General features: G+C 39.0%; 2 protein-coding genes across 4 annotated transcripts; one reads left to right on the forward strand and one right to left on the reverse strand.

Annotated features, from left to right (window-relative positions):
• Positions 1–7914: 7914 nt before the first annotated feature.
• Positions 7915–11407, reverse strand: LOC148316936 (uncharacterized). Its single transcript, XM_088286894.1, has 6 exons — positions 11224–11407; positions 10940–11124; positions 10601–10857; positions 10303–10432; positions 8217–8352; positions 7915–8105 (listed from the first exon to the last, which is right to left on the reverse strand). Exons 1-6 carry the CDS (start codon positions 11405–11407, stop codon positions 7915–7917), a joined length of 1083 nt encoding a protein of 360 aa, XP_088143020.1.
• A 7271-nt stretch (positions 11408–18678) lies between these two features.
• On the forward strand, positions 18679–25296 carry katna1 (katanin p60 (ATPase containing) subunit A 1). 3 transcript variants are annotated; one of them, XM_088286945.1, is made up of 11 exons: positions 18679–19401; positions 19679–19844; positions 19912–20051; positions 20658–20850; positions 21049–21164; positions 22226–22331; positions 22406–22564; positions 22665–22791; positions 22934–23068; positions 24211–24337; positions 25085–25296. In XM_088286945.1, the coding sequence occupies exons 2-11, from the start codon at positions 19683–19685 to the stop codon at positions 25281–25283; spliced, it is 1464 nt and encodes a 487-aa protein (XP_088143071.1). In that variant the 5' UTR covers positions 18679–19401; positions 19679–19682; the 3' UTR covers positions 25284–25296. The 3 variants fall into 3 exon arrangements, with proteins under 3 accessions (XP_088143071.1, XP_088143072.1, XP_088143070.1); XM_088286946.1 differs by having other exon boundaries at positions 18679–19003; XM_088286944.1 differs by having other exon boundaries at positions 18681–18998.
• Positions 25297–25780: the final 484 nt, after the last annotated feature.

A 25780-nucleotide genomic window follows, 5' to 3' on the forward strand; every position in this document is an offset into this window, starting at 1 on the left:
TAGAGGGCAGCGCTATGTGGAATCAACACACCAGAAAGTCATAACTGGTGACCAAAAATCGAAAATATATTCTTGCTTTTTTAAACCACAATGGCCAAAGGAGGGAAAAGTGTGGATTTAATTGCAGATACACTTGCGAGGCCATTTTCAACACTCACTCAGGACTGTATAAGTGTCTTTCTGTATATTATTTGTCCAGCCGTGGTGTCATAAATGATGGTAACATGAGGGGGATTCATTCAAGTAGGTCTAAATATGTCTTCACTGGAGGCCTAGGTGTGAAATCCTCAGTCCGCCACTGATGGATGCGGGTATGAAGGTAAGGACTTTAATTGGCTGGCAACCAGTACCAGGTGCTCGCCCAAGACCCTAATGATGGATAGAAAATGAATGGATGGATGGATGGAGAGTTGGGGTCAATGACAGATACCCGAAGATTGTTTTGCCAATTTTCCTGCCCTGCGACTTCTGACATATCCTTTGCCGTCGACCCTTCGTTAACGTTAATGACTTCAGTTTTGCTCCAGAAAAACTGAAGCAAGATAAGATGTGCAAAGTGCTGATACGCTGATATGGCTAATAGTTACTTTTGAGAACCAAATCCTCCTTTCATCACGATCATTAGTTTTGCTCCAAGATTTTGAGTTTTCCTCATTTGAAACGTGTGTGCTCAAAAGATGAAGAAAATCAGAGTAAATTGTGTGTGACTTGGGACCAGCTGGTGCAGAAGTAACTGTTCAACTGCTGAGAAATATCTTGGAGGGAAAAATGCGCCGAGTTTCAAGTGTGCCCTCCACAAGCTATCATTACAGCAGATAGTCGGCATCCTCCCTCAGGCTACAAGCCATTGGTTTCTCATTAAAACGATATATGTGGCACGGAATAGCTTGCTATATGTAATCGCTCAAAGTTAATTCACATGCCAAATCACATTCAAGATGTGTTGATGCATTTGTGGCACTGCTGTGAAATAATCAGCTTTGAATAGCAGAAAAATCACATGAATCGTGGTTATTACTGTGAACAGTCCAGTTTTTCCTCTCCCCTGAGTGTTACAGCCCAGTGAAAAAAGCATCAACAATCCGCCACTTACTTCTGCTTTAAGTCACTCTTTCAGCATCACTTAATTTAACGTAATAGTGTGATCCTGGTTGACTGCAAAGGTTTACACAATAGATGATACCAGCATTCGATTTCTGTGTCCAAATACTGCTGCTGAACCTGCTTTGGCATTCCGCAAATTGTTTTTTGCAAACACATTTTTTTTTTCAAAACTAAAGTCTGACATTAAGACAGAAAATACTCAACCGTCTGCTGTATGAGTTGCATGCATAATGGTGTGGGTAAACACGATGGAGTAGGACGCCTGACAGACGAATTGCTCAACACATCAGCAATCATGATGACATTTTTAATTTAGTTGTGCAACAACCCCGTATGAACATTACCTCTCAACCCCAGCATCATAATTCTTGCATCACAGGATGGTTCTTTGAAGTTCAAATCATGCCCATGTATAAATGTTTACCTTTTCTTCAATTTGTTTTTTAACATTTGTAAATATATATATGGAGAGAGTGAGAGAGAGAGAGAGAGAGAGAGATGGTCGATTAAATAGAAAGTCAAATCCATATACAGAATTATCCCACATTCCTGTTATTCTTTTCAACTTATCCGATTTCTACGGGGAACTGTAATGAGCTTTGAGATTTGACATAATTTTTTTTACAGTATATATTGTTTACATTGACTATTGTTAACGAACCAGAAATGAGGGACATGTAATCACCCATGTGGAAGGAGTAATCTGTACTAATTTTACTGCCCACTGTCAGACGATGCTCACAAATTGAATTTGATTCTGTTGCTCCAGCTATCTCTCAGTTAATAGAGAGGCAAGGAAAATACACCCGCAAAACATATCCGAAGACTGCTGGTCCAATAATCATAACAGACGGCAGTACCTTCGCATAACAGTCTTTTTAAAACGAAAAGGGAAGTCGCCGAGTGCAAGCACAGACTAGAGTGATTGAAGGTTGCTTTGCCACTGCGCCACAATGTGCGACGATCCTGTTCAGACACACCGCAGAGACTTTTTGACAAATACAAAATTGGACCTTTTCCTATTGTTGGTGTGGTCAAAATGTATAAATGCTTTTACAATTTCATGTGATGGGTCGCAGGCTTGTAAAAGGCTGATTACGTCCTGGAATGTCTGCCAGCATTACATGCAATAATGTTTTACAAAGGAGATGGTAGAGAGACCAAGAGAAATGGAATAGATATACCAGCAAACAATACAGCTTCAATCCGCATACAAACCAAGTCGTAGAAATAACAATAAAGGTGCATATCGTAATGATCCTGTGAAAAACAGGTGTCCAATTTTGTATATATTTTTTATTTTCATATTAATGCCGGTGTCTGTAATGCAGACACCCCATTTAGATTAAAAAAATAAAAATCTGAAAAAATTGACTTAAGTGATTCTCACATGACAGGAACAATATTTAACATTAATGGAATTGCTACATTACTAAAAATAATTAGCACTACTAAAAGTTAATAGACATGAATCGTACACTAATAGCACAAGGCTAAGTCATCAGCATACCAATAGTACTGAAGACAAAAAAAACAACTCAAAAAGCCATTTTCCAAGATGTTGCTCGACATCGTGGAAATTTTTTTTGTTTTACTTTTTTTTTTCTTTCCACTTTTGACTGGTGCCAGTTGTCATGGAAAAACAGACAATGCCAAGCCAGGCCAACACAACCCGGGGTAGAACTCATAATTGAAAAGTACAAAGTAACTGCAATTTTCAATCAAATTAACTGCTGTTTCTAATTTAAAATTTCTAAGTCTTAATTGACTTGAGAAAGTACCAATGGTAACCGAAGAACTGAAAGCTGGCGTTCTTAAGAATGTTTTCCATATGTTTGTGAGGGAATTAGAGAGTTATGCAACTTTATGCATATGCATACCTTGAGGCAATTAAGCTCCAAAGTTCAACAGCAATGTCCTTGTTAAAAGTTAAATTAGGCCAGTTCTTGGATGTTGCCATGGTGATCCAGCTGACCTGGTTAAACCTGTCTAAACACAGGACAGTTTAACCTCTACTTGATCATAACGTGTCCCTTTTTAATGAAAGTGCCACCCTTTTTTTTTTTTTTTTACAGTACTAAAACTTCTTCTAAAAGCAAAGTAAGTCCCAAAAGATCTGCCTTAGGGGCTAATAATGTAATTATACTGTTATTATAACATGTAGGTTAATTTACAAAAACAAGCAAAAAGTGATTTGTCAGCTTTAGAATTAGAATTAGAAATTAGAGGGCTGGGTTGAAACTCTTAAAACGCTTTGAAAGAAATGTCAATCTTCAAATGCCAGAAACATCAAATGGGAGCTCGTAAGCACTTTTTTCTAGGTCAAAGATGAATAATGATTGTCTCAAAGGTGCCACTGACTGCCCCAGTTAATTGGTCGACTGGTCAACTGGGAGAGCTTTATATGGACAGCACCTCTTTGCTTAACTTCCATCCAGACTGCAATGTGTTTAAAAGTGGAACGTTGCAGGAGAAGACAAGTTTGCTATCTTACACCCAACAACCGTTTTGCCGACCTTCAAATAATGATTGCTTGGATTACGGTTGGTAAAAAAATCAAAATCCTGGACATTCTTTAAAGGTGCTGCAAACTAAATACAAACGTGTTGTCATGATTTGTATTTGTTATTTTTGGTTTAGTATTTGGTTTCATGTTTTGGCCTTGTTCATGTGTCTTGTCTCGTCTTATCTATTGTGTCCACCTGTGCTCGTTTACCCAAGCCCTCGTGTTAACCAATCCGGTCCTTCTAAAATGTCTTGTCCAGGTGCTCCTCGTTGTCTCGTCAATTTGTGTGTATTTAGTTCCCTGGTTGCTTTCAGTTCTTGTTGGTTCATTGTCATTTTCACTGTTGCCTGTCCCTGTTGCCTGTTCCTGTCGCCTGTTCCTGTCGCCTGTCCCGATCATTAGTTTCCTGTCGTTGTCTAGTTTTTCCAAGTTCCCTGTTTGCCTTAGTTTTCTGTTAATTAAATGCCCTTTAAGTTACCCCTGCCTTGCTTCCTTGCGTTTGGGTCCTCCCCTTCCTCAACCCTGACACTTGTTTTTTTTTCTCATTTATGAAGACTGTTTTGTTGAGTCTCTGTGAATCAGGTTTGCCCTTATCCGCTCACAATGTCTATTTTTTTTTTTAATTCTGCCTTGAAAATTAATTTTTGTCCAACAGTCGTCCTATTTTGCTCAGTCATCGCTTAACATAATTTATGGGAAGCGCACTCGAGTAACTCTGAACCAATCAAAGCACAAAGAAATGCCTAAACCAGCTGGCTCTGTTTATTGGATTGAAGATTGTAAAATAAAAATAAATTACTTGAATCAGAACCACACATTTTTATTGTGTAGAGATAACAACAAAAAAATATATATATATATAATTAGATGAATTGTCTCCCCCAAAATGTATGAGCTCATACATTGTGCACCTTTTCAAGAAGGGAGCTTGTATCACCCAACATCTCGGAATCAGGTTTTAACATCTGTACTAGATGACGACAAATCAGGTAGAATTCTCATTATGCGATTCGTAGCGCCACTCTTAATTTTTTGGGATGGAAATATCATACACAAATGCGACATGGGAGTTATCTGGGGGGGGGGTGAGCTCTCCCTTCAACGGCACATTTGGAAAATGTGTTATTTTAGCTTCATAATGTCACCCATTCTATCAGTGACACAAAGACATCTGAAGCAAGCTACGTTATTATGCGAGGGGTGTTCTTATCATAATTTTCCATCGTTTCCACCCATAAAATAAAATGGAACATGATGCAGCGTGTGGCACTGTCACAGTGGCACGGCTGAGCAATCTTACAGTACAGCAGCAGCAGAGTGTGAAGAGTGAATCTCGCAGCACAGGCACATGGGAGAAGCATCATGGTTTAGCATTCCCACCTTCCAGTGATGTATGTGTTAATCCAGCCCGTAAAGTTGTTTTGATGGTACTGTATCTTCTAATAGGGGGAGTACAAGTTCTGCCGTTACCATGGTAAGCCCGGATAACTCCCTTTAGTGGTGTCTAATAGGGATATCAAGTTAATTTTCATCGCAGGCCAAATCAGCGTAATGGTTTGTCCGCCTCAGAGGGCCAATCGTGAGTGTAAATGTATCATCTCAACATTGTTTTAGATGAATGTGTCTTCATTTAGTAAATGAGTTGTTATGAATTATACTCACTTTAAATGGGATAATGTTCAACCATAGAATGATAAATAGTAGTCCAACAATGAAAATAAATGTTTGAAAAGAGACCCTACCCTACACCCTAAATTATAAAAATATAATGAGAATGATTAAAAATTATCTAAATTAAAGTACTTTTGTTTGACATGAAATTATTGTTGGTTTTTTTTTCAGAAGCATTTGCATCATTCATTCCTCCTTCATTTTGAAAAAAAAATGTTGATGTATTTTACAGGACACTTATTAGAAAAAACAAAAACATATTTGCAATATTCTGAAGGATGCTGGTACTTTATAGTATATGTCATGTCATTTTCCACACCGCTTATCCTGTACAGGGTCGCGGGAGGGTGCTGGAGCCTATCCCAGCTGACGACGGGCGAAAGGCGCACTACATCCTGAACTGGTCGCCAGCCAGTCACAGGGCAGACATAGACACAATCACTGAGTGGGAACTGAACCCACGCAGCCCGCACACAACTCAGGCGAGTGTACCGTATCAGTGACCTACTTTATAGTATACATTAAAGAATTCAAATCAACCACAAATTTTGAACTCCGGATATGCTTGATATGAGAAAGTGTATCAATAATTTTGTACATTTAGTTATCTGTTAGGTTGTTGTTTTTTCATAAAAGCTATTGCTGTCTTTTGAAATGTTCTTGTGAAATTCCAACTAAATGTGCTTTTACTGACATTTTGGCCATGAGTCTGAATCTGGAAATGTTATTAATATAGTTTCTATGAGCATCCAGAGAATCTTACAAAAGTAAGCACCTACCTTGCATTTTTCTTTGTATTTTATTGTGTCATTCAGAGTCATCTTGTCAATTTTACTACTCCAGAACGACATGTAGTCGTCAACTAGTCGCTTGTTACATGTTGTGGATTCAAGGAGAAGGTCGAGCCACGAGCAGCAACAGATGAGTGCACTGAATGAAATTGCTCTGTCACCTTAATTAATTTTAATTGGTCTTCTATTTCTGAATGTGCAGCTTTGGTAAGTGAGGGAGAACCAATAAAGGCGGTGGGGAGCTAGGCTCGAGCCGGATTCCGAACACATTTTTAGTCTGCAAGATAAAAAGTGGTAGGAGAGGAGTCCATTTTTGCATTACACCAGGGGTGGGTAACTCCGGCCCTCAAGGGCTGGTGTCCTGGATGTTTTATATGTCTCCCTGCACCAACACACCTGATTCGAATGATCAGAATAGTTATCCAGCTTCTGAAGAGCTTGATCAAAAGCTGATCAGTTGAATCATTTGACTCAAACAAACCAATTATTAAACTAACAAAAAATATTAATTCAACTAAAAATTGTAAATTTATGTTGTCATCGCAAAGTGAAGTGAAGTCACTTCTGGCTCCGCTTCCTTAGACAATCACAGTTGGATATCATTGTCCCCCGCAGAAATTCGGAGCACTCATTCTCACACATATATTATCGATGCAATCCTCTGTAAGAAACCCCCTGCGAACAAACACACAAGGCGAGCGATGCGTGAAAAATCTACTTTCGACAGTTTCATTGGTCCGCGGTGACAATCTCATTGATCGGATGCGACCAAACAATCGGTGTATGTATTGGTGGCAACCATCTCCTTAGAATCCATCAATGAACCGCGTCACATTTGTAGGTGCAGGGTTCAAAGCATGGGATAAAAATAGCAGCTTGCAGTCTGGAAATTATGGTATGAATGGTCTGAGCACTGTCCAATTGGATCTATTTGGACATTTAGGGGTGTACTCGCTTTTGTTAATGGCTAGTGTTGCGTTTATTTTGAGGGGACAGAAAATTTACAGCAATTCAAGCTGTACTGTAACTACTTCAAATTGTAGAAATTTGTCATCTTCAGCACCTGTTCTCATGAAAAGATGAAAAATGTTGACGATGTACTCTTCACCATTCTGATGTCTTGTACAGCTGTGCTGATGTAAATAATATTTCGTAGTGTGTAAAAAAAATAATAATAATAAAAGAAGAAGAACACTGCAACAACGTTGTGTGCCCACTTTGCTGCTGATTATGGTATTTATAATTTTCATCTTCCATTCGCAGTACAGGGACAGGTTGATGGCCTTGTTGTGATAGTTAGCGAGGTTATCCACTGGTACGTTTGAATAAATTCGATGTCTTTACCCCAATCTGCCACAGTATTTTTGATTTTCAATTCTCCTTAAGATAACACTGTGTATCTCATCTTTGTTGAGTTTATATATGCAAATTGTAGCAGTTCCAACCGCAATCTTATTGCCTTTATACCACATTTTGCTTTAGTGTTATTTAAAAAGATTACAGAAACCACTCTTCTTGAAATTGGATTAACGTAATCCCTCTGCGAGTAATCTGTCATTTTCCAAAACTGCGGAGCTACTACTGTATATGACAAGCAATGTAAGATGAGAATAATAATCTGAGTGTAACCTGAATGAGAAACATCTTCCTCTACGTTGAAAATAATATGCTGACTTCTTAAAGTACCTTAAAACTGCATTTAAAAATGACTGACGTGAATTAAACGGAAAAGGACATGGAGTCAAGGCAGCATGGTGCTAGCTGCAAAGCAGATCCTTCCTCAAAAGTGGGGTGAGAAAAAAATCATTTGTTGGATCGTCAAAGCCTTCATCCATCTTGTATCTATCTATAGCAAAGCAGCATTGATTCTTGGAGGCTGCTTAAGGTCTTCTTTTTTAGCTCAGGCGGACTCTCACACTTCAGGGCCTCCTGCGGTGACAGGGTTACATTGGTTTGTTTCATCCATTGCACCAAGGGGACAATATTGCAGTCACACTGCCAAGTGTTGTCATGCAGGTGCAACTTCTTCAGTGCTAGAAGGGGTTTGAAAGAGAGAGAACATTAGTGAAGCGTATTGACAACATAGTTGCAAAGGAGTCGTTTCAGGAGTCATTGGGAGTCACTTAGAGTCGAGTCGGTCTTACAAGGAATTTGGGCCAACATGTTCCCATCCACTGCCTTAAGACGGTTTCCACTGAGAGCCAGCTGAGAAAGCCTGGGCATGTCCTTGAACGTATCAGATGGCAGGTGCTCCAAATCATTGTTCCTCAAATAGAGTTCCTGTTCAAGAATTTACCACATTACTTTTCTGCTAGTTGTCTAGTCTTGGTTACTTTAAGTTGGTATGGCCCTAAAATCATTTGGAAAACAGAAAAAAATATTTTGAGTATGTAGTTCCTTTTTGGGTTTTTTGCTATTTTATCTATTATTTTTTCCAATATCATTTCAAAAGAAAGTGTGTTAATCCTGCATCTCACCAAGCGTTTTTTTTGGTCATTGTTCAAATAGGGTCAGAAACAGTTTTTCTTGTTGCAAAGAAATTTTTGAAAGTTGATGTTGAGAAGAAAAACTGTTTACAAATGTCTTTTATCAATAAACATTTGCAACGTTCGCTCGCTCATTGAGATTAGGGCTTTCGAAAACATGGAGGTGGACAGAAGAAGTCTGCTAAAACACTTTGCCCTCTTTTTTTCGTGCCCATTGCAAGTCTGCTGCAATTCACAGTCTAAATGAATGCAAAAGTGGGCTGGACTTTCGCAGATACGCACAGCTTGGCACAGTTAAAAACGGGTGTTTTGCACCGTTGTGGGTCTGACCACTGCCGACTTGATTTGCTGCCAATCGAAGTGGCACACGTCATTGCCTTTAAAATCGATGCGAGAGGAGCAGTCCTTGATATGGTTTGCTCCGATCCGGGTAGAAGCATGCAAAGTACATGACGATTAAAAGCAAATGCAAGCAGATGTCCACGGGCGGATGATGTAAAGTTGGTCAGGGTGATCACAGATCTGCGCTTTGAAGTGAACACTTTCACCTTGATCGTAAGTGTCGGTGAGTGACCCTGTCACTCCTCCATACTGACTTAAAAATATAATTAAGGCGATAACAGTAATGCATTCAGCAGAATGATTTCTACAATTCAGACGGTCTGATGCACACCATTATCATCATTGTTGTCATGGTCCGTTCTTGTCATGCCTTGTGTTTGTTATTGTCTGCTCAGCTGACGTGGGGGCGTTCCCTCCAGCACCTGTTCCTGTCTTGTCGTCACGGCTGGAGAGACGCGCCCACCTGCCACGCACCTGTTGCCCATTGACTTCAGTGATTACTACGCTACTTAAACGCGCCGCGCTGACGTCTCAGCGTCGGATTATTCCTTTGCTCACGTTCATGACCCAAGTGTTGATTCTCGATTCCTCGTTGTTTGCCTCACGTATTTCTCGATCTCGTTTCTGGTTAATGACTCCACTCTCAGCCTTTGTCCTTCTCGGTCGCGTCCGTTCCTCGTTTGGCTTTCCTTACCCGTTGGTGGTAAGCGATTTTCGTTCCGTTCTGTTCTTTGCCTTTTGCAAGCGATTTTGGTTTCGTCGTTATTTTCCTGGTGCGGTTTTCCACCAGCGTTTTGTGTTATAGTTATAGTATCGCGTGATTGTAGTTATAGTTATAGTGCACATAAGAATTTTTGTTGTATTGATAAATATCTTTTATTAAGAACCCCACATCTCTGTGCCTGCGTTTGTGGAGTCCCTAAATTGCTTTTCCTGCGGCTCTGGAAAAGCAAACCCCAACAATTGTGAATGAAATGCATGTCCATCATGTCCACAAACCTCAGACTCTGCCCCGATCAAATTCGCCCAAATTGTGTTTGACTACAGTATATGCGTCAATAATTAGGCTTTGCACCAGCAGGCAAAACATTTAGATGACTTTCAAACACCAAAATGGCAGGTGCGCTGGGCGCAAGTCAGAGGAAACACAAACAGTAGGCCAGAACGCCCATCAGCAAATTCCCAATCAGGCAAAATGAGGTGAACAAAAAATTAGGATGTCCCGTCTTTGATAATAGAGCCCTAGATGATTAAAGGCTACTGCTTGACACAGCTTTTCATTTTTATATCAGTGATTCTAGCATGAACCTTGCTAATATCATTCTACACATTCCATTTGAGAATAAATTTCTGCCTTCACAATATCATCTAATTTTCTTTGTGTATAAAATGTGTTGAAAGCTAATTTTTCCTGCAACACACCCAGTCCACCAAACACTGCAGGCCTCAGAGTCGACAGAAGATTGTTGTCAAGAACCAGCATCTCCAGAGATCTCAACGACTTGAATGCTCCAGCAGGAAGAAACTTCAGACTAGATTGCAGGAAACAATCGTTTAAGCTACGTCATCTTTCCAATGGTAAAAGTCGAAATGTTTATAAATGACGATCATAGTTTATTTGTTGAATCGTTCAAGTGGACCAATATCATAGCACAAAAAGTTTTTTGGCAGAGTTGATCTTATTTTCTTCTATTCACTACCTGTTGTTGTCCAGGTTGAGGAACATGAGATGTCTGAGTCCAGTGAAGGCCTTTGGCGAGATCTTTTGGATTCGATTCAGGGATAGGTCTAAGACCTTGAGAGCAATCAAAGATTTGAAGGCGTTGGATGGAAGCACTGTCAGGGCGTTTTCAGGAAGGTCCAACTCTGACAGGTTCCTCATGCCTTGAAACATGTTAGGCTTGAGCGTGCCAATCTGGTTCTGTCCCAACATGAGGAAGCGAAGGTTTAAGAGATCCTAAAAAAAAATGAAGTAACATTGTTAAGATGATCATAAAACCATTCTAAAAATGTTGAAAATTTTTTTTAATTGTTTGTACCTTGAATCCCCTTGGCGGAAGATTTTTTATATGATTGCTATAAAGATTAAGAAGCGCCATCGTCTTTGCAGCAGAGAAAGCACGAGGGTGGATGGACTTGATGGCATTATGTTCCAAGTTTACGCTTTCAATTTTCGGAACTAATCCCAAAATGTTGGCCCGCAGGTCTGTGATGCCATTCTCACCTTTTAAGCACCAGGAATTTGGGATTATCGCATTAATTCTTACATAACCTAAACAACACTTTGAAAGATTACATTGATTAACACTCGCAATGTGCCTACCAAGTTTGAGGATCCAAGCATCTGAGGGAAGTTTGGAGGGAAAGGCGCGAAGACCTCTCTTGTGACAGTTGACTTCTGTCTTTTCTTGCCCAGACTTCTTGATGCATTTGCATGCGTCAGGACAGACCTCCGCGTCAGTCCCAAACATCCAAATCATCAACATCAACCACTTGAAGTTGGTCATCTCTTCTACAAAACCAAGAGCAGAGAAATCTGTCGATCTGTCATTTTGTTGGCATGTGTGAACTTATAGGAGTGTGTTACTATATAGCAGCACGTTTGCTAAACCACAGGAAAGTTCACCCTACTATGTGAAAATGTCTGTTTAAAGCTACAACATTCCAACCGTGGCATAAAGACGACTCTCCGTTTTTTTTTTCCTGTTACGTTAAATATGTGACCAGCTAAGAAAAAAGTCAGTTAAAACTGGATGTGTAATATATATATATATATATATATATGTATATATGTATATATATGTATGTAAAATTAAATGACAAGGTATGGCCTCTGCCTCATCATGCAAATAATAAAATATTTCACCGTCATGGTCTGTCTCGGTTCTTTTAGGTTTTTGGCTTGAGTTTCATTTTTCTGTGTTAGAGATTTAAAAAGGCACAATAAAAGCGGAAACAAAAATTGTACTGGCATAAGAAGGACTGTTCATGTCCATGAACCCAACCTATTCGGCAGATTAGCATAAATATGGTTATACCTAAAGTTGCAAATTGTCTGCGTGAACATATTAGTGTTTAATGAAGTAGGCCTGAATGTCGATTTTTTTAAACATTTATTCCCTTTCTTTTTCATCCATCAACATGTTAACAAATGTTTTATATTTTCTTTTTTTTTTTATCAGAGGTGAAAGTAAACTTTTCTAGATGAACATTTTGCACTGATTTTGAGTCTGCCCTCACATTTTTCTCTAGCACATCAAGTTTTTTAACATGTAATATATATTTTGTCATATTTTTTAATTAAGGGCAACAGGAGTCATTTTTTTGGAAATATCATTGGTATGGTCAAATCCATATTGTACAAGCAATATGGTCAAAATTAAAAATAATAATAATAACAAATAGTTCAAACTTTTTTTTTTTTTTCAGGACACATAATCCCATCTCTTAATCAAATTTGCTGTAGACCGGTGTAATTAAGAACAAAATAGTTTTTTGCCATAGTGTACAAAATTATGAATTGTTAATTCCACTGATATTAATGCTGAAAAGTTAACTTTATCGCGTCTTACATCAAATTGAGTAGTTAAAGTTCAAAATGACTGCTATTACAAAGAAACTGCGTTTCTAAATAAAGTTATAGTATTTATGACAATATAATTAGGGTTGGTTGTGGAAACATGGAAGCCGGGGTTCTTCAATCCTGTTCCTCGAGGGTTGGTTTTCCATCGCTCCCTGCTGCAGCACACCTGATTCAAATGATCAGGATCATTATCTAGCGTCTGCAGACATTGCTGATTATCTGATCATTTGAATCAGGAAAACAGTCGGGACACCGGCCCTCGAGGAATAGGATTGAGGACCCCTGCTCTTGAGTATTACAGGAAATTTAATGACTGAAATTTTTTATAAAAAATAAATAAATAAGCACAATATAACTGCAAGACTGGATTTTTTTAAGGGTACTTCCACACTCCATTATAACATATTTATCCCAATCGTTTTACTGAGTAAATATCAATGCCCGGCGGAGGTTTTCTGATCAGTCTAAGACACTTACCTGAGCAAACTTTGGTCTAAATATTGGAGACGCCAATCCACTTTGTAAAACTAATGGACTTTTGAAGAAATATCCCTGCTGTTTCTGTCTCCAGTTCTCCACTTAGATATCTTTTTTTTTTTGCTTCAAATTCTAATTACAGGTCTTGACAACAACAGAGACAGCTTGCAGAATGCCCTGCCCTCAATACGTTCAGAAAATATACGCAGCACAAGGAGCTCTATGTCACATGTCTGACAAAAACATATATTGAAGAAAAAAAAAACATTTGACACTGTGGCAGGGTTTGAGAGCCCTTCCACCTCAGCAAACAGTGAAAATTTGGTGTGAAGTCCTACAGTTTCACAGAACCCGGAGAAATGTGTCAGCTACAGAATATGGCGCCACTCCATTTTACAGTGGTTTATTTTTTTCTTCGATTTAATTTGTAATCGCAGTAAACACCTAAATGTCACGTATTGTAATGTAACTATTAGAATAATTCAAGTTTAACACACCATTCAAATTTATCGAGAGGCCACCCATGATAATTTTTGCCTCATATTTCGTCAAATCTTTTTGGTATTCTATAACGACCACAAGGTGTGTCAGATACCACAGTTCGAACATCCTCCTCTATGTGGCAACACAAACTGTTGCCATGTAGATTTAACTGCATGTGGAACTGGGTCAGGACAGTAATTCCCTGTGAGAGGAGAACACAGAGAAGCTGCCAAAACATGTCACCCTCTATTACACAGCAATGAAAGGAATGAGACTTCTGACGATGGAGAAGGGGCGTCAGAGAAGTTACCGGGAGGAACAGACGACTCTGACACAAATTTCATCATAGAAAGAAAAATGCAGAGTATAGCAATGTTACAAATAACCGCACCGATGATCAAAAAGGAGCACAGATTGGAAGGAAGCCAGTAGAGGAAATGTCAAAACAGGCGAGAATACATCATGTGTTGGAGGCTAACACTGAGCTGTGCGGCAGAGTTGGGATTAATCGACACACGTGAGGAGAAAGAGGCAGCAGATAAACAGCTGTGCTGACGAGACTGATTCTTTTGTCGGAGGAAGATGAATGATCCTTTTCAAATCTGTCCAGCACACTCTCACATTCATATGGTGTTGACAAGCCATCTGGAGGAGGATCATTAGGCAGTGTTTACACAGGGAGAACGGACTTCACAAGCAGTGAATTGAATGGAGAACCGAGCAAGAATCTGTCTGCTGTCTTCATTATAGTTTCGAAAATAAACCTCTTCAAATTGTTCCTTACACCTTTTTCGAGCTGATTTATGTACTTCTTACTATTACTCGTTGAAATACTGACAATTCTCTAGGACAGTGGTCTTCAACTGGTGGGTCCGGACCCAAAAGTGGGTCATGAACCCATTTTGGGAGGTCATACTGCTAGCAAAAAAATGGGGATATTTTTGTAGACACGCATAGTTAGAAAGGGGTATTTGCCCCGTTGTGGGAGTGAACACATTCGACATGCTCGTTGAATGAGGCTCCTCTCATTCTGATTGCGACTGATGTAAAGTTGGCTGCTGTGAAGAGGGCTAAACTCAAGAAACAAAATATTGTTTGTTTCCCTCTGGTGGGCTTTTAAAATTGTATTACTGATCAATGATCTTTTCTGACATGACTATAATTATGAATGAGGTTCTGGAACAAGAAATATGAATGCGTAGAAATGCTGAATAAGTTGCTTTCTGGACTACGATGCAGGTTAATATGCCACAGCAGAAAATGAATCATGAACAGCATATAAAGACGTTTCATTTACTTTCTCTGTCTTTATTTGAACTGAAATGAAAACATTATGTATCTTACATTATTCATATAAATAAGAAATAATTACATAGAATAAAACAACCTGGCCTCTCTTAAAATGTATTCCTTGTACTATTACTCCTCTCTTCCGACTCTAACCTCCGATCCATCATCATTCACCTTGAACGCTTTCAACACTATTAGTTCTCATCTTTGTTGTAAAGTGTCTTTAAGTACTCTGAAAAGCACTTTCAAGTAAAATGTATTATCATTATTACTTTGCACTAAATTATCATCTATAAAAGATAATCGAAAATAAAAGCATCAGCATACACTCGCTAGGATATTTTTTATTCCTGAAAAATAAAATTAGTAGTAAAATATATCAAGATTTTTTTTTGTTGCTATTTTTCACTTCCAGACATTTCAATAACAAAAATATATTGACAGCACACCAGAACTAGCCTTATGGCAAATGGAAAATGATGTGACCCATTGAATAGAAAAGTTTTTATTTCATTTTTCTTTAATTCTTTTTTTTTTTTTTTCAAACTTCCCTGAAGCATGTTGTATAGCATTTTTGTGTGCAAATTGTGCAAAAAAAATTTAACCTATCAAGCACTTCAAGCCTTCGGCACCTCAATGCATAACATGTCGCAGTAAGAACCGACACCAAAGCAAATGTTAGCATCAATAAGGTTAGTGTGAGTAAGGTTATTTTCCTTAGTAACTGCTCGTAAAAGGAGTAGAAATAGACTCAGAGGCATTTTAAGGCCATATCTGTGGCGTTTTATTGAGAAAACCGACATTTGCTGTGTCTCCACTGACACTAAATGGCCCCTGTAAAATGGACCGAGTGTTTATTGATGAGACGACACGAGTTTGCATGGAGTCAATAGAGCGCAAATGTTATTGCCTGATGGCGCACTGGAGTGTTCTTCATATAACCGGGCATTGGTGTCAATTTGGGAGTTAGTGGTGAAACGTGTGACAATAACTAAGTGCCACTTTATATTGATGAGGTCTGTAACTATTTCAAAAATAAACTCTAAAAAAAAATTTTGAAAAAAGCCAGTATAACCCACATCATTTTAAAGTTTTTTTGTGCTAGTGACTAAACCCAAAGCATGAGGACCGTTTAACAAAGTAATTTCACTTTATCCTAAAAACAGTTCTTAAATATAATCGCAAATAATAGTGTCATAAAAAGGTGCAGTTAAACATAATTATAATTATTTGCTTTATAATACATTTAGTTCAAGCTGTCATTTACTTGAGGTAAAATAAAAGTAAGCCAAACTGAGAACTGTAATTGAAATATATTTTCGACTATCTATTTAATTATGTTGAAATTCACAGGACAGAAAGACACATTTAGGAAGTACAAAATTGCACAGTTTGAAGTGTGTATTTTCGGCAAGGCTTTTTTTCAGCCAATTTCGAAAACAGAAGGCTTGACCTTGCAATTTGTGTAATCCAGTGGCTACAGCAAGCATTCACACCCCTGTGAACATCAAATAACAAAGCAGTACATAGCAGACAATAATGGAAGGAAAAGGAGTTGAGTCTATCTTTGGATTCCTTTTAGAGAAACGTTTTTAATTGCTGATTAAAGTTGTATTTTCAGGACAGTTACTCCATTGAAGGCTAGACATTCAAAGTGGACACTTCCTTTTCAATCTAGCTGAAGAGAAGCAGTCTTCAGGGACACTGCGGCAAGGTCAAGATTACAGCTGAAAGAGTCAGCACCTGAGGGCTCAGATTCCTCTTTTTTTTCTTACGGCGAAAATACCGCAAATAATCACTGAAGCACCTTGAATGAGAATATTATACACTACTGTAATACAGATTGAATTGTCATTGGAAAACACTTTATTATTGCTATTTGGAAAGTAGTCATAATTGGCTACAATTTCCCAAGGTTCTACTTTGTTGTAGCATATTAGCTTTACTTTAAAGTTCAATGTTCTCCTACTGGCGGCATTGTTTTAAGACAAAATGAAAAAGATCTGAATGGTTCATTGAGTGGGAAAAGCCATGTTCAGTATTTGCTTCAGGAGTTTTTGAATAAAACTGATTGGAATTGGACGTTACAATAATATTTAGCAGGTGCAAGTTGACAGTCTTCATTATCAAGGCTACTCACCGCTCATGGGTGCACTGTAAATTGGAGAGGTGGAACTGGTATAATTGCTTGTCACAAAATATTGTAATGCCAACAAATAAAATTATAACATTTTGCCTGAAACTTGAGGAAACTCTCTCTATCTATTTTCTAGAGCGCTTGTCCTCATTAGGGTCACAAGTGAGCTGGAGCATGTAAACAGCATGGTTTTGATTCAAGGCTTGTGTCCCTATACGCCCAACTCTGAATTAAACAAAATGGTGCGTTGAAGGGGCATCTGGCATAAAAACTATGCAGAACAAATCATGTGACTAATGCGTTGTGGCAACCCCTGATGGAACAAGACGAAAGTTGCAACAACAACGAAACATCAATGGTAAGGGATCTCATATTTGGGATGATAGGTCAACCTGTCTGCCTGAATACGACTTATTTTCCAAGGTTGATGTCAGGGCTTTCATTCATGTTCTTCCACACCAAACACATCCCTCTGAGACATGGCTGTAATGTCCTTCAGCAAGACACTGATACCATGCCATTAACAGTGGGCGTTTGCTGTGTTCACTACTGTGAAGGGTCAAATGCAGAGGTCAGATCTTGTGTGCATGTGTGTCACATGAAAAATAAAGATGATTCTTCTTCCTCTGTTCTCAAAAAATATTGATTACATGGAATTATTGATTACATGGAATTGTCCAAATAAAGATCTTAATATTACAACTATGAAGTCCAGTCCAATCCCTGATACTGTTGCTGCTGAGAGCCTTGAGCCTGCAGACAGGGGCACTCCCATAGTCTGTAGTCTTTAATACTCAACTTGTGGCAGTAACGGGCACAGTTTGTTTATAGTTCTCTAGCATTATCTGCTGGACAATGGATAGTACTGCAGTCTTTTCACGATACAGCCAGTACAGGTTAGCTATACTTTGACGAGGAAAATGCGACTGATGATGATAACAATAAAAATTATATAAATATCAACTAAAATAACTATACCATCCTGTAATGGTATTCTATAAGATTATTCTGAAGGGAAACGTTTCACTTATCAATTTCCTACTGCATTGCCTAATATGTTTTAAACAATTGGTAAGACTCACTCATTCATTACTCACTGACTCAAGTTTAAAAACCATCGAGATATGCACTTATTTGTTGTAGTTGTTGTTTTTTTTTTTTGCTCCATTTTATTTGATTTTATTAATATCTAGTTGAGGTTTTATGACTTCTGAACAGTATCTCTGAGTCTATTTTGAAAATCACGACGGAAATCGATTTTTAACGACCCCGAGAAGTTTCTTTCAAAATAATTCACAGATGTTACTCATGCGAATGATTTGCTGCTCCTCATTGTTTGCTATTTTTGCGAACGGTCGCCTGAAGATATGTTTCATTTGTTTTGTGACTACTGAGTTTCTGTTCAATTTTGAAAAAAATATTTATAATTTTATTTTTCCTATTCTAGGGCCACATCTTTCCCTTTGAAAATATTGTTTGGTTTCAATGGTTCCTCATCTGTGAATAAAAAAAACATTGTGTACTATCTCATTATCTCATATAGTTGGCTAAATGGCAAACTACACAAATAGTTTTGTATGTATGAAAATTAAGTAAGAAAAAAATATTACAATGATTTGGACAACCCACAAATGTGAAAACACAAATGATTGAAATTCCGCGTGCTCTTTATAATAAACTTTGAAGTTCACGTTTCTTAGCCTATTTGTGTGACTTCCTTTGATTGTTGTTTCTGTATATTTTGTGTTCCTCAATAAAGTTACTGATTAACAAATTAAACTTCCGGTTGCAAAACATGTGCAACTTGGCGAATTTTTCCCCTAAAAAATAACAAGACTGTTCACCTAATTTAATTCTAGTTAAGGGGAATAGTCGGTTTCTTGTTTGGATTATTAACTACAATAACAACAGTCAGCGTGATCAAGCTTGGTGGTCTCACGAACATCGAACCTGACTGCCCCTTCCCTTGTAGCTCCAGGATAGGGCGCTGTTCTCCACTTCCGTGTACAGGACCACGTGACGGCGGCAGGGGGAAAGTGTTTATCTTGTGTCATCTCCTGTTTGAACTGCTACGGCGGAACTCGTCACCCCAGTCGTTCCCTCAACTCTGCGTGGGCTCATTCGAAAAGTTCGGTATCGTGCTTGTTTTTTTTTTTCAATTTCAATCTGTAAAAATTTAGTGGGAAGTCAATCAACAGCGCCGTAACCACCAGCGAAAGACGTTGCAATTGTCGTCAGCAGTTTAAAGTGCAGCTGAATGATTCGTACATAGTGTACGACGATACAAGTGTCAATTTGCTAGCAACTCTTTCGTTTCACGGGCTACCGAATTCGCTTGCTAAACTTAATTTGTCAGACCATTAATCATCAATCATTCAACTACTACATGCATTGCATACATTAAAAACACGAAGACGCGATGCAAACAATAGCTGTGTACTTGAATTCTATATATGAAGACCGACTATATCAATAAAATCTTGCAAAGAAACGCGTCTGATCATCTACACATCACATACTGCCTACACGTTGTAAGTATCCTTTGAAAGGAGCTGTATTAATAGTTATATGAATCTAGAAATCATAGTGTGCCAACAAAAAATGTTGAAATAAATGTACGTTGCTTCGATATTCAATTTTTGGGGCACACTCCTGTATATTATTGCAACCACTGTCAAGATGTTTGGAACGCCAGAATTGATATCCCAATTGACAGTTCGAAATGTCAAAAGTGTCTTTTTTTGGATTGCAAATGAACAAATGTGAATTCTGAATGACACTCATCCAGCTCCCTGGCTGTTTCTACAGCACTATGAGTTTACAAGAGATCTTTGAGAACATGAAGCTGGCCCGTGAATATGCTTTGCTGGGAAACTACAACTCCGCCAGTGTTCTCTACCAAGGCCTGCTCGAACAAATCAAGAAACATATCTATATTACGCGAGACCCCAGTCTTCAGCAGAGATGGCAGAAGGTAAATATTACGAATAAGACCTGCTGGGATCTGATGATTTTAAGATAAATCTGGGTTCTTTTTCCAGTTGTGGGAACAAGTTAGTGAGGAAAGCAGACAGGTTCAAGACCTCCTGTCGACACTGGAGAGCGTTCAACTGGACACTGTGCCTGTTAAACCAATTGACCCTGATGATTATGATATAAGGCCTGTGCCCATTGAACCAAGGTAAGGAAGCTACAGGACTAATTTTATACTTCATAATACAACATATATAGAATCAATTTCCATATGCACAGATTTAGAATTAACTTGAATGTTGTTTTTCGCATGAAGTATAGTTCTGATGTGGTCCTGTGATCCAGATTAGAAAACAAGTCGCTTTAAGGAGCCAGTTTTTTTTTGTGCGTGTGTTTGAGTGTATATAAAGTCTACACAGGCGTTCAAACACTAGTTTTTAGCGGTCTTAAAAAGAAAGACCAAGATGTTCCTCTTATTTTTAAAGTCACATCTCAAAGCAGTGGTCCCCAACCACTGTTCTGTGGCCCGATACCGGTCTGCAGGCCACTTTGCACCGGGCAGCAAGCCGCTCAGATGAAATAAAAAAAATAAAAAAAAACTTGCCGTGACACGCATGTCAAGATGCTAATTGTCTCAGTCGCATAACGCTAATATTACACCCACAAGCTAGCGAAATAAGTCAAAACCATACCACGCACAAAACCCACTCTGCGCAATAAGCGGCCTGCAAAGTTCTTTGATTGTCTAGTAAGAGAGCACTTGAGTAAACTATATCTTGAGAGTAACATTTCCTTCTTTATTTTTCATTCACAGGCATTCACCGTGTCCTGTTAGGCGGCCAACAAACCCTTATAAAGACAGTAAGCCAATCAACAACCGCCTCAGCGTGGCCGTGAAGGCCCAGCAGAGGCAGGTGGGTCGCGGGGCCAACGGGGACAGACACAAAGCCCCCAAGGCTAAAACAAAAGAAGCAAAGGAAGTTGCTGGCAAAGCAAAGGACAATAAGGTGTGGCATTTCCTCTTCTACTCTAAATTATCAATGGAAAAAAAAAATATCAGTCACGTCGTCGTTTACTTAATATTCTTGGGTAGGTGTAAATATTTTAAATTAGCAGTTATTATATGATACATTATACTAATATATTAATAGAACTTACTCGGTTAAGCCCCGCCAAAAACTGTTTTATGTTGGTTTGGTTCCCAGAGCAAAGGAGATGGCCAGGAAAAAGAATTGAAAAAGTTTGACGGTGCAGGATATGACAAAGACCTCGTAGAAGCCTTGGAGAGAGATATCATATCTCAGAATCCAAACATCAAGTGGTATGTGGTCATCTTTTTTTTGGCTTGATTTAAAACACACATCTAGGTTTACTGTTTTAGAATTAATGTGCCAGAACAAGATTAGCATAGAAAATACTGTATTACACAATGCACAAAAGGCATAACCCTGAATGGTAAATATTTGGTAATTCGGATCATGTTAAAAGTCTAATTCAACCAGAACTTGGCACTTGACCCTTTTTTCCCGGTCAGTCCCCCGTGCTCTGGCCGCTACCTCGGTACAGTTCCGCCCCCCACCCCCCAAAATGCCCCAGTAGCACGCGGAAGTCGCGGGTTACGTGATGTCAGAATAAGGAAATACAGACACGCTTGAACGCACACTGCCGCCTCACGTCACGAGACAATTTTTGTCATTTGCCCATTTAGCGAGTAGGTTTATCACACGGACGAGAGCCGATTCGTAGGCTGGACTAAAGTCAACCTCTTTTTGCCTTTGTTGATCGAACCCTTTTTTTTTTTTTTTTCTTAAATTTGTCACCCCTCGCCCCGGCTCCAAAAATGGGCATCCGGCCAGGCTGGACCCTTGCGCCTCTGAGACAGACTGCCCTGCTCTGAAGTTAACGTTCAACTTTTCTTCTTTTGGGATTATATACTTCGGTCTTCGCTTAGCTTCTGGCTACTTTCCTAAACAAACCTGCTTGTTGTATGGATTCCACGTGCCAATATTGTTTTCTGAATATTCTTTATCAGTGTAGTTTAAACAAGACATTATCTTTTGTAAAGGCAGAATTTCTGACACTATAGAATTATTTAATGTGGTACTATCACTTACTGCCTAGTAGTGATGAGAAAAGGCTTCAAATCTGCTTCATGAACCAGTTGTTGATTTTTTTTTTTAGTCCTCAAGACGGCACTATTGGTTTAAATTAAGGATTTAAGAAATGGCAAGTCAGTGGGCTTTCAGCCCAATGTTGAACAGAGAGTGCCATCTACAGGAGTCCAAAAATACAACAACTGGTTCATGAAGCATATTTGAAGCTTCATTTACCCATCACTGCTGCCTAGTTAAGTTTGACCTATAAAGTGATTGTGTCTCTAAGGGACGACATTGCAGACCTGGGTGATGCAAAAAAACTCCTGAACGAAGCGGTTGTGTTGCCAATGTGGATGCCAGCCTTTTTCAAAGGCATACGGAGACCATGGAAGGTACTTACTTATCTTGATTAAAATGGGTGTTCGTGACATGTCACTGACAGCGGTCCATAAAATTTTCACTTCAGGGAGTGCTCATGGTGGGACCTCCCGGCACGGGGAAAACACTTTTAGCAAAAGCAGTTGCTACTGAATGCAGAACTACTTTCTTCAACGTCTCCTCATCCACGTTGACTTCGAAATACCGAGGCGAGTCTGAGAAGTTGGTGCGCCTGCTCTTCGAAATGGTGAGACTTTGGTGCCGTCGTCAAAGTGATCATTACCTTCTGGATTTGATAAGTACGGTAGCAGCTATAAATTGGGCATTATGGCATCATCCCTGTTCAGGCCCGCTTTTATGCTCCCACTACGATCTTCATCGATGAAATTGACTCCATGTGCAGTCGAAGAGGTACCTCCGAGGAACATGAGGCCAGTCGGAGAGTCAAGGCGGAACTGCTGGTGCAGATGGATGGTAAAAGATTCTCTGAATTGTTTACCTTGATGTTTTATCAGAATTTCATTACATTTTTACACAGATGCTGAATAGTTCTGCTTTCCGTTGTGAACCCAGAAACGGACGTGAGAGACATTTGTGTTGCGTTTGTGTTGTGCAGGTGTTGGCGGAGCATCGGAAGGCGATGACCCATCAAAGATGGTGATGGTCCTGGCTGCCACCAACTTCCCGTGGGACATTGATGAGGCTCTGAGAAGGCGTTTAGAGAAGAGGATCTACATTCCCTTACCCTCAGGTACATCTCTTAAACGATTTGGTGGACTTTGTCTTTAGATTGGCCTCCTTTCTGTTGTGGTCCACATCGTAGATAGTTTTCCACAGAGGAGCTTGATACCTCTGTACATGTAGCGTCACCTTTAACATATGACACATACACAATTGGCCTTGCATTTCAACAACACATTGCGAAAACCGTGTAAAATGGTGGAAAGCAAAATATTTTAGACAGATATTGTACTCACGTTGGACACACAGAACTGATGTGGAGGGAACGGATCTGGCCCCCAGGCCTTATTGTTGACACCTGTGTCCGTCAGTACTGGATGAATGCAATATCTATCAATACTACAGTGCGCTCTACACTAAGTGCCGGGCCTTAACTGGATTAACCCTCCAGCGACCCCCCCCCCCCAAACCCTTCCAAACACAAATTGGCTTCCTCAGCTCCACATTCCTATCATTCTGTCTTTCACTCTATTCAACCTTTTGTACAGTTCTTTGTGTTTTCCACAGGGCCTCAGTAAACAACCTGTAATCCTGATGGATTTATTAGTCCTAAAGAGCACAGTCAGGAATTTCTTTTAGGATGTCCTTGGCTTGGGTACCTTTTGTCACCACATATGAATGTAGTGTCTTATACAACTGCATAGAAAGAAATACAAATGGGGGGGAATAAAAGAAACATTTAGCTTTGTCTGCGCATTCAATGCTTGAAGTGTACCTAAGTGGTACTCACTTAAAGTATAGTTACACAAATTGGAATGTTATGCAGCTAATGGATTCTGTGTTGTATTTGTTGTGTGCACTATCCTGTCAGGTTATTGTTTGTGCCTATATAGACTGACTTATCAAAAGTGCAAACCTTCCAGGAGGCTTAAGGAGAAAATAGGCTAATATGGAGTGTTAGCAAATACGTTAGCAACACTCCAACATTGCAAGCTAGGCTATTACACAAACGGAGATTGAACTGGCTGTAATGTCGTTTCAATGTGTCTCTTTCCCATTTGTAAGAAATATTTAAATTGCCAGGCCGTGTTCTTTGATTCTCGACTGTAAAAAGTTTCAGCCATTTGTATACCTACCACATTTAGATACACGAAACCTGTTTAGAATAACACTATGTAGTGTAACTTTGTAGCCTCAACATTGTATCCTCAGGAAAAGGACGGGTGGAGCTCCTCCGGATTAACCTGAAGGAGTTGGAGCTGGCCAGTGACGTGGACTTGGACAAGATTGCAGAGCAGACGGAAGGTTACTCGGGAGCTGACATCACAAACGTGTGCAGGTGGGACTAAAATCACTCAAGCAGGCGATAAATCTAATCTTAACATTTGTATTCAGTCGCACATTCTGTATAGAGATTATGGGATGTTTTTTTTGCTTTACAAATCCTCTTGATTAGTACTCAAAGGAGATCTATGGCTCTATATTTAACCGTATATTTACTATAGAAGGTTATAATTTGGCATATCCACTGCATAATTTTATTTTTAATCGGGAATTGACTGTTTTAATAAGATGGTTGTGTGCAAATTGTGCAACAATTGTGAGTCTTTGCTTGCCCGTAAATAACTTCAAACCCACATGTAATCCATGTTGCAGCAAGAGCGGACACCAGTGAGATCTTTGGCATACATCCCTAACTAAGTGAAAGGGAGAAGAAATCTTTTTTTTTGTTTATTGTTATTATTTTCAAGGCCAAGTATTTGTTGTTATTAAATCAATAAATTGTTTTGGTCTATATTGCAACAATTGTGTAAATTAATGAGGATTTAACTTTTGGCCTTTTGTTTTTTACTCTTGAGCTAGATGTTTCCAAGTGTTTTTAAGTTCTTAAAATAACAATGAAGTCAATTTGAGTTTTATTGAAAGTCTTGTCAATATTTTTATGCAGCTTTAAATTGGAGTAAAAAAATTCATGTCAATGTAAAAGCAAGCTTCCCTTTAAATTTATTGGTTATTTGACTATTACTTAATCCAGAGAGTTGCTTCGAAGCATTTAAGAATAAAAACATGTTGCGTATCACTGCAGGGACGCCTCCCTGATGGCCATGAGGCGAAGAATCGAAGGACTCACACCAGAGGAGATCCGCAACATCTCCCGCGATGAAATGCACATGCCCACCACCATGGAGGACTTTGAGTCATCCTTGAAGAAAGTTTCCAAGTCTGTGTCGGCAGCAGACCTCGAGAAGTATGAAAAGTGGATTGAGGAGTTCGGGTCCTGTTGAAGGGTTGAGATTGACTGGGGATGACGAAGAAAGGTAGTTGGTTGTAAATTTGTTAATAATCTTCAGATGGCTATCCATAGTTTTTTTTCTTTTTTAAAGTTAAGAATAACTGACATGCAGACTTTTTTTTTGCAATACAAACAGTAGTCCTGACTACATATTGTATATTTGGTTTTGTGCCTTTGCAAATGCCTTAAATCTTTGTGTGACAATATCCAACCACAACACTTCCAAAAGGTCATCTCTCGCTTGACATTTTCATGCACTTGCTTTTATATGGAAATGTGTGGCCCTTGCACATTCCTGTAATGTAATTGAAAACTATAATTCTATGAATAAAATGCTGTTTTATAAATAAAACAAGTGTGTGCTGTTCAAATGTAGTATTCCCTTTGAAATGTGTGCTCCCTGGCTTCAAATTCTGTTCAGAATAATTTTTCGGGGTTTTTCCAGCACGTTTTTGTCATTATGAAGTAGACTTGCACCTTATATGACCT

The sequence above is a fragment of the Idiotropiscis lumnitzeri genome, chromosome 21, assembly GCF_059441095.1.
Source record: "Idiotropiscis lumnitzeri isolate Australia: NSW breed Sydney's pygmy pipehorse chromosome 21, RoL_Ilum_1.0, whole genome shotgun sequence".
Classification (NCBI taxonomy): Eukaryota; Metazoa; Chordata; class Actinopteri; order Syngnathiformes; family Syngnathidae; genus Idiotropiscis; species Idiotropiscis lumnitzeri.